The 9,818-nt window shown below is 30.4% G+C and overlaps 1 protein-coding gene across 1 annotated transcript; it reads left to right on the plus strand.

The window, feature by feature from the left end:
- The first annotated feature begins 2,330 nt into the window (after positions 1-2,330).
- On the plus strand, positions 2,331-3,890 carry LOC130939587 (glutathione S-transferase 3-like). The gene is made up of 2 exons (XM_057867680.1): positions 2,331-2,840; positions 3,376-3,890. Exons 1-2 carry the CDS (start codon positions 2,523-2,525, stop codon positions 3,715-3,717), a joined length of 660 nt encoding a protein of 219 aa, XP_057723663.1. The 5' UTR covers positions 2,331-2,522; the 3' UTR covers positions 3,718-3,890.
- Positions 3,891-9,818: the final 5,928 nt, after the last annotated feature.

The following is a 9,818-nucleotide window of genomic DNA, read 5'->3' on the forward strand; positions in this document are numbered from 1 at the left end:
TAACTTAAACTCAACTAACAACGGCAAATAATCTTAACCAAATCAAATTAACACTAGAATCAACATATAACTAATCCTAAATTAACTAAAACATAGAAGAAATCTGAGAACCTAAGTCGAAGAATAGAGCAAGAGCATAAGAGAGAGGGATGCAGTGGCAGTGACTAGTCGCTGCTACGTTTGAACATGCTGGAATTGGAGTGGCCCTGTTCTGATTCTGCGACTGGAAATGAGGGAGGCAGGAGCGAGCTACAAAGCCACAATGCGAGGTTATAAGGAGGAGAAGAAGATGGTCGCGGCGGCACAGGATGGTAGCCGACGGCGAGACAAAGAAGGCAGGAGACAGGGGAAGAGAAAGAGAAAAAGGATTTTTGCGGCGGTTGTTCAGCGAAGGTGGAAGAAGAAGAAAAAAGAAGGGAAGCAGAAGAAGAACATGACGGTGATGGTTCTGTGATTTTGACGGAGACGCTGAAGGTGATGATTAATGGTGGCACTGCGTTGGTGGTCGAGGAGAAGCTAGGGTTGAAGAAGGGGAGTCATTCAGACTTCAGAGCTCTGAACTTGGTCAAGTGAGTGACGAGGCACTGAGCGTTTTTGGCTCTCTTTTTTATTTGATTTCCGACAATTGAAAAGATAATGACCACTATCTTAGTTTCTTTTGTACCTGAAGCACAAATTGCTGTCATAACTGCCCCTGTCTAACCAATTTTGTAGTAGTTTGATAAACAGCCGTCAATCAATAGTCGCTATCCTCCACATTTATTTTTGTGGTATATCTTCTAATCTTGTAATACTATAGTCTAAAAATTATTTTTTATATATCTGAATGTCATCGTGCTTATAAAAGCTTGCCAGGTTAATTTGTTCCAACACTCTTACCTATTTCAAATTAAAATGTTATTAAAGAATATAATATTAAATTTGAAAAATTGGCATTCAGCTAGTGTAATATAACATCTTAACGATGATTAATTTTTTATCATTAAAATAAGTGTCAAAGTGATAGATTGTGTAATTCTTAACGAAAATTACGATTAGATTATATATTCTAAAGCATAAAAAATACGTGAATCAGTTGTACATTATGTATGTTAGTTGCTAATTAGCAAATTTTATAAATAAAATATTAGAAAAAATACTTACAAATTTCAAATCGCAGCAGGGAGCATCAAATTATAAACATATTGTTACATCCTTTTGTTTAAATTTATCTTGCTGAAAATATCCATCTACAAATTGATAATTTTTCAAAGTATATTCACAAATTATAATAAAAAAATATAATTTTAAGGTTTGAAATTTTGTATTATTTTTTGATTGTACAATATTACAATCAATTAGTTTTCTTAGCAATTGATTTGACCAAGTAATAATTGAAATAGATCTAATATATAATTTTCGCTATTTCAATCAATTTTGTTAAAAATCAATGGATGGTTTTTTCCATTAAATCGATTAATACTAATTTTTAGTTGAGTTATTTGACACACATTATTACTTAACAATTGATTGATTTCTAATTAAATTGATTGAATTAACGATAAATACAATTTTTTTTTTGTTTATTCATAGAAGGGATCAAAACAATAAAAAATATCTTAAACTTAAAATTTTAGAAATTAAATTAGTAATAAAAATTCTATTTTTATTATTGTTTTTAATTATTAATGATACAGTTATAAAAATATAAATGATAATAAATAGAATAATAATTTATAAAATAAAAAATAATATTTAAAATTAAATAGTATATAAAGAGAAATGTTAGGGAACTAGTAAATTTTGTATTTTGTTATTATCAATTAATCATCAATAGTATTTTTAATGGTGTGAGATTACATTCAATAATAAAAAATTACTTATTTTTCTTTTAATGATTAAGCGCTGACCAAATTGTTAAAAAAATACTGGTCTTTAGATTTTTTTATATATAAAAGATTAATTAATAAATAAGATTATTTAATAATTCAAAAATTTTGGAACGATGAATACTTTGCCAATAAAACTTATAAAAATATACATATAAATACTTGATAATGATATCTAGAATTCCGATAAAAAAAAGTTTAGAGAATCAGCAATTTTATTAAATTTTTGTCAGCATGTAATTAGTAAAAAAAAATAAGTCATTAAATAAAATCTCACATTAATTTTATATCATTAAAATTATCATTAATAATTATTTAATAATTATATGTCACAAAAATTGCTACCCTAACATTCCTCTCCTGACAATGATAAATATTTTAATTTTTACGTTTCTTAGACTCTTTGGTTTTTCCTGGAGACACGTATTAAGTCCAAAGGCAAGTCAATTCTAGAACGTTCAAGAATTACATATGGTTCTAAAGTCTAAAGCTCTTAGCTTATCCATTAATTTTGTATCATAAAACGATTCCACTCTCTATTGGGATCAATAATTGGAGTAGTTGTAATAGTGGAACTTGATCATAATTCATAAAGAAGGCCTGGTGAACATTTTACTTTTTTGGTGAATCTTTTGCAAAACAACACCAACAACAATGGAAGAAGAGGTTGTTTTGTTAGACGCATGGGCAAGCATGTTTGGTATGAGGGTGAGGATTGCACTGGCTGAAAAAGGTGTCAGGTATGAGTACAAAGAAGAGTATCTAATTAAGGGTAAAAGCCCTTTTCTTCTTCAGGTGAATCCAATACATAAGCAGGTTCCAGTTCTGATCCATAAGGGTAGACCGATTTGTGAATCTGCAATTATAGTTCAGTACATCGATGAGGTTTGGAATGACAAAAATCCAATCATGCCCTCTGACCCTTATGAGAAAGCTCAAGCTAGATTCTGGGTTGATTTCATTGACAAAAAGGTGACTTCTTTTACCTTTGTTTTGATGCATATAGTTTCTATTATTTTGTTTCCTAAATGTGGATAATTATTTAAGTATGGAGTGTAAAAAGTTGTAAAATATTTTTACATTCAAAGTACATACAAATTGAATTCTCATGACGATCTTTGATGTTCTAGGATATATTATCTTGTGATTAGTTTGCAGATTCAAAGACGAGAGATATAATAGTTTTTATTCTTCTTAATTTTTAGTTCTCATCATTTTGTGGTTGAGAAATTGTATAGTTAGCAATTTTTTTTCCAACATGTAAAAATCATTTATGTCTATTTATTTAATGATAAAAGTTTTTAAAATATTCATTAATTTTGATATTCTTCTTTAATTTTTTTTATACTATTACTTAATGATATGATGCGAAATATGTGATCTTTTAAGTATAGGAATTATGTAAGAATATATGAATGACTACTTTTGTTCTTAACAGAATCAACAATTCTAGTGTTTAGATGAGTTATATAAATTTAGTAATATCAATTACCATTTGTGATCCCAGATCTATGAGACTTGGAGAAAAATGTGGCTCTCAGAAGGAGAAGAGCATGAGACATGGAAGAAGGAATTAATTTCTATTTTCAAGCAACTTGAGGAGATATTGGGAGACAAAGCATTTTATGGGGGTGACACTTTTGGGTTCCTTGATATTGGTCTAATTCCATTTTACAGTTGGTTTTATGCCTATGAGACTTATGGCAACTTCAAAATGGAAGCAGAGTGTCCTAAATTAATAGCTTGGGCCAAAAGGTGTATGCAAAGAGACACTGTTTCCAAGACACTTCCTGATCAGAAGAAAGTGTATGATCATGTTCTGGCTATGAGAAAAGCACTTGAAAAATAGAGTGTGTTTTCCGGTGATGGAAAAATATATGGCATTGATGATAGGTACTATGTAGTTGAGTCCTATGTTGGGGCTGAGAATAACCATGAATGTTGTTATATATGCTTATATAAGTTTATGATGAATAAAATGTGGGTTGATGTATACTATTCGGCTTGGAATGTTTCATTTGGTTTAGCAATAAATTATTAAAAATATTTTTTCTTTTTTAAAGTAAGAAAGTAACACTAAGACAATAATAATAAAGTTATAACAATTTCTATGTCATTTCTGGCATAACTATCAACAATATGAATTATTTACAACAACATTCTGTAGCACAAGAAAATGATTGCTCTACATAGTCGCCAATTCTTCTTATCTTGCTGTGAAATATGGCATCATTTTGGCGTAACCAAATAATTCATATAACTGAGAAGAATTCAAGTAGCTAATACTTGCGCCTCTCTTTTTTTATCGGTACGGATTTTCAATTTTTAAAAAATTCTTTTAAAGTACCAGAGACAATCCACGTCTGTCTAAATGTTGAGATCTAAATACACCACACTTGCCAAGAGTATTTACAAATAATAAATAAATGTTGTATATTTTTAACATCTTTTTTAAAAATATTAAGTGTAATCAGAATTTATTATTTTTTTTGTCATAATTTAATTATTAATTTAAATTTTTAATTAATTTATTTAGTTTAGTAATCTAATAACATACTTTATCCCATATTTTTAAATATTAATAATTAAAAATAATAAATTTTAATATTCTTTTAGCATATAAATTATATATGAATTCAATGAATTCACCTGAAATAAAATAAATGAATATTCACCTAAATCTCTGTGATTAGTACAGCCACCTCTTCTGTACTTCACTTACCAGAAGCTTCCACTTCCACGTTCTTCATAACAACATCACCTCCAATTCCGACAATGTCCACCACATCCTCAAGATTAAGTTCCACAACTATCCCAAGGACATGCCTTTCTCCACTTTCCGACAAGCAATATAGATTGTTAGATATTAGGACATCATGAAAAAAATTTTCTTCGACATCATATGCAAATTCTCATTTGAAATAGACACAGTGTGTTCCTTCTTTCCTAGAGTCCAAATTGGCAGACTAATCAGACTTGCTATTTAGATTCATGGGATCTATCGAACACGACAAGTACTTGAAAGACATAGTCATTATTTTCTTGAGTATGAATTGGTTGAGAACAATGCAAGTTGATAATTTTTTTTATGTGAACATTGAAATTGTAGAGTGTACATTGTATAGTTTGAAATTATAGTGTTAGACTGTTAGTGTTATGCAAAATATGATGAAAAATAGGAGAAGACACTGTCGTTTCTGAACAGAAGAGGTCATGGATCATTTTATTCCCTGTTAGAGTTGTCAGGAACCATTTTATCTTCCGTTAGAGTTAACGGAATCAAAGACCTAAGTAACTGACGGAATTAATTGTTGGGAGCCAATCGAATAATTAATTTTAGTCAAAAACTAAAATATCTTATCCAAAATTTTTTGAGAACTAAAATGGGTATATACTCTAAAAAAACAGAAAATCCAATGTATAACCAACATAGAAAACCAAGCCCTAATCTGCTATGAATTATCCTACAAGAGTTTACATGATTATAGTGAAGAATACTAGTTTTTAGCTTATTTTCAAGGTTAATTTGACTCACTAATATTCATATCGTCCCAAACAACCATAAATGTTTACGCAACAGAGTTTGGTGTGCATATTCGTCACATAATTGAGAATAATAATAAAAGAGGCTGATATTAGATCAACTAAAACATATCAATTATTTTTCATATCAACTAATGTTATCGTGAATTAAATTTTGTGATAAAGATATGAGAAATTATATTATTACTATGGAGATTCATAATATTTTTGAACAAGATTATTATGCAGAAGAATCGAACAAATATTTGTTGAAATGAAAAAGTAAAATAAAAACTTTTCATGAAATTGAACATGGCTGTAATCTAAAAACATGTATTTTGAACAACTGTTTATGAATCAATTGCATGTATTTTGAACTGCTGTTTATGAATATTTTAGAGATGTGGTTGATAACACTTGCAACACAAACAAGTAAAATTTATCATTAATTTTTGTATTACTATTTATATTTTTCACTGTTAACCGTTTATTATTTATGTGTTTTCTTGTTCTAATTAAATTTCTTAAATTTATATATGATTAGTTTTTTGTTTATTTTGTTAGTGTGAATTACAATATTAATTTTTATACTTTTTGGATATGCTTTAATAAAATATAAGGATAATAAGTTATTCATATGATTGTTTAAATGTTGGTTTTAATTTATTGTATGGGAAGAAAACCTCCAAAAAAAATATAATCGATCAACGTCTATCTATGTACTTGTTTGGGTGTTATTATTTTGTTAAAAAAAATCTTTTTTTAATGAAAAAAGATCTTTTTTATTTTTTAACGTTTGACAAATTTCTAGTAGTAAAAATAAAAATATTAGAAAAAAAAAAGATATTTTCTGATAAGCTGTAATTTACATCTTTTTTTAAAAGATCTTTTTTCCTTAAAAAATATTTTTTATGTAATAAATAAACAAAAAAGTACTTTTATATTATTATATCCAAACATAATTGATAGATAAAAAAATCTTTTCGTATGAGATATCCAAATATAAAATTACTTTTACTTCTCTATAAAATCTTTAAAAAAAAAATAACTCAAAAAAAGATCTTTTTTTAAAAGCTCACCCAAACAAACTCGTTCTATTGAGATTTGTGTGACAACCACAATTCATAAATTTTGTATTTGATATATAATGAAAAAGATCTCATAGAAATTAAACGACTTCAAAAGACATGTTGATATTAAACAAGAAATGAATCAAATTATTTGGAACAAAATATGTATTCAAAAGACAATGGAATGAGTTTCTAATTAAATATGAATTATTTAACAATAAATAGCTCAAAGGTAAATAATTTGAGATAGTGATTCAATTTTATTTCTATTTTCTTAAATCTTAAACTCATGCTTTTGTCTATTTTGCTGTACTAATTTCTGTATTTACGATCAATAATTTTTGTCTTTTTTAGCTAATTAAAAAAATATTAATTTTAACTTCTTCAATTATTTTTCTATATAGTTTTCGAAAATTAATATTTTATTTTACTTTTATAAATTTATTTTTTCATAATTTTTGTACCGATTTCATCTAGTAGAATAAATTTTTTTTATTTATTTTATTATTTCTATAATTTTTAACTGATACAAAAATATTGATTTTTACTTCTCTAATTACTTTTTATTATTATTTTTAATAAAATTTATTGAAAATCGATCAATATCCGTGGGTTCGATTTTTTTTTTTTTTACAAGCCTATTAGTAGAAAGTGCTCATTATTGGTCTAATTTGTCAAGCGATATTACAATAGTATTAGTAGTAAGGAACGAAAAATAAAAAATAAAAAAAGCAAGCTAGTGCTACAAATTTTAAAATCAATACAAGTTAGTTTATTTATTTTAGTACAGATAAATAACATTTCTATGCGTTTTACTTTACAAATAAGAACATACGTTACACAAATTAATTTGGGTTAATCGAGTAATCAGCTCATTCGTGCTTTAACAAGTGTCAGAGGTTCGAATCTCACCTTGTATATACAATAACCTATTAGCCAGCGACAAACCCTTAAATGAAGCTCAAATCTATCATAAATTAGTCATTGATCTGTCGAGTTAGAAGATACCGTGGACAACAAAAAAAATAAGAATAATATACATTACACAAATTAAGAAAGAGTAGAAAAAGTAAATTTAAGATATAAATAAAAATTATTAAACAAAAAATTACAAAATTATTAATTATAATATAATTGATATTCCAAAGTTTAAAACTTTAATAATAGAAAATTTTGGAATTTATCATTAAAAAAAACAAAACTGAAGTTTTTATATGTGATATTTTTAGATTCATCCCTGATCAAGTTGTTATTCGGTTCATCTTTTGGATATGAAGATCTTATGTGTGTTATGCTACGATATATATGTGTAAGATTTCAGATTTTTCTTTTTTTGAAAAATTAAAATATGAGTTATTTGAGATTTTGAACTTTGCTTTATGAATGACAAGGAAAAAATTTTTTTAAAACAAAAACATGAACACTTATCTTAAAAATTTTGGCCCAAGATAGGGCTAACAGACTCAAAATCACAAATGGGCCCGTGTTGGGCCCATACCCAAGACTTAAGGCAAGCTTCGTTCCCTTCCCCAACCGATGTGGGACCTTACAATCCACCTCCCTAAGGGAGCCCAGCGACCTCGCTGGCACATTGATCCAGGCTCTGCCTCTAATACCATCTATAACAGCCCAGACCACCTGCTTGCACGATATTGTCCGCTTTGGCACACAAGGCCTCACGTTTTTGCCTTTGACGATAGGGATGATAGCCGAAGCCCCCCACACTGACTCGTCGAAACGTGTCATGCCAGGGAGAGGTATCCACACCCTTATAAGGCATGCCTCATTCCCCTTCCCAACCAATGTGAGACCTTACAATCCACCCCCTTAGGGAGCCCAGCGTCCTCGCTGGCACATCGATCCGGGCTCCGGCTCTAATACCATCTGTAACAGCCCAGACCACCCGCTAGCACGATATTGTCCGTATTAGCACGCAAGGCCTTCCAGTTTCCCCTTTGACGATAGGGATGATAGCCGAAGCCCCCCACAGTCACTCGTCAAAACGTGTCATGCTAGGGAGAGGTATCCTCACCTGTATAAGGCATGCTTCGTTTCCCTCCCAAACCGATGTGGGACCTTACAATCCACCCCTTAAGGTAATCCAGCGCCCTCACTGGCACATCGATCCGGGCTCCGGCTCTAATACCATCTGTAATAGGCCAGACCACCCGCTAGCACGATATTGTCCGCATTTGCACACAAGGCCTCACGATTTTGCCTTTGACGATAGGAATGATAACCGAAACCCCCCACACTCACTCGTCAAAACGCGTCATGCTAGGGAGAGGTATCCACAACCTTATAAGGCATGGTTCGTTCCCTTCCCCAACCGATGTGGGACCTTACAATCCACCTCCCTAAGGGAGCCCAATGCCCTCGCTGGCACATCAATCCGGGCTCCGGCTCTGACACCATGTGTAACAGTCCAGGCTACCCGCTAGCACGATATTATCCACATTGACACACAAAGCCTCACGGTTTTGTCTTTAACGATAGGGATGATAGCCGAAGCCCCCCACACTCACTCGTCAAAATGCGTCATGCTAGGGAAAGGTATCCACACCCTTATAAGGCATGCTTCGTTCTCCTCCCTAACCGATGTGGGACGTTACACATGCTATTCCAAATTTGCAAAATTCTATAAGGTTGCAGAATCAGTTTTAAATTCCAAACTTTAAACATTCATAACTTCCTCTAAAAAATTTTATTTTCCTCAAAATTTATATCAATTTAAAGATCATTAAATGAACTTTGATTTTAGACAAATTTCAACCAGTTTCGAAAACAGAAGCTCAAGTTATGATCCGTCGAAATTCACCAAAAACTAGTTTTTACCAAATTCAACAAAATTCTCAAGTTTCTAAAACTTCAAATCCAAACCAAGACAAATATACCCAAAACCAACACAAAGCCTCATACCAACATTTCTCAACCATCTCCCATCATTCACTATTAAAACCATTTAACACTCACTAACTTACTTTGATTATTATCAACCTCATCAACTCAATCAAAGACAAAGCTTACCATCACCTCCAATTGTTAACAACACCAACCATAATATTCCATACTCATTATCATCGTTAACATTCATTATCAAACATAAACAATCACCATCCTAGTCCATCAAAATTATCACAAACATCAATAATCATCAAATATCATCAACACCAATAATCTCCAACAATCACCATCACCCATAAAAATCAATAACCACCAACAATTAACATCAATCCATCATCATATTAGAATCCACCACAAGCATACCTCAACATATACATTTCTCTCAATCTCCATCATCATGCATATACCACAAACATAGTTCAGAAAATCACATATCCAATTCAATCCTATCCTA

Source organism: Arachis stenosperma, chromosome 7 (genome assembly GCF_014773155.1).
Source record: "Arachis stenosperma cultivar V10309 chromosome 7, arast.V10309.gnm1.PFL2, whole genome shotgun sequence".
In the NCBI taxonomy this organism is placed as follows: Eukaryota; Viridiplantae; Streptophyta; class Magnoliopsida; order Fabales; family Fabaceae; genus Arachis; species Arachis stenosperma.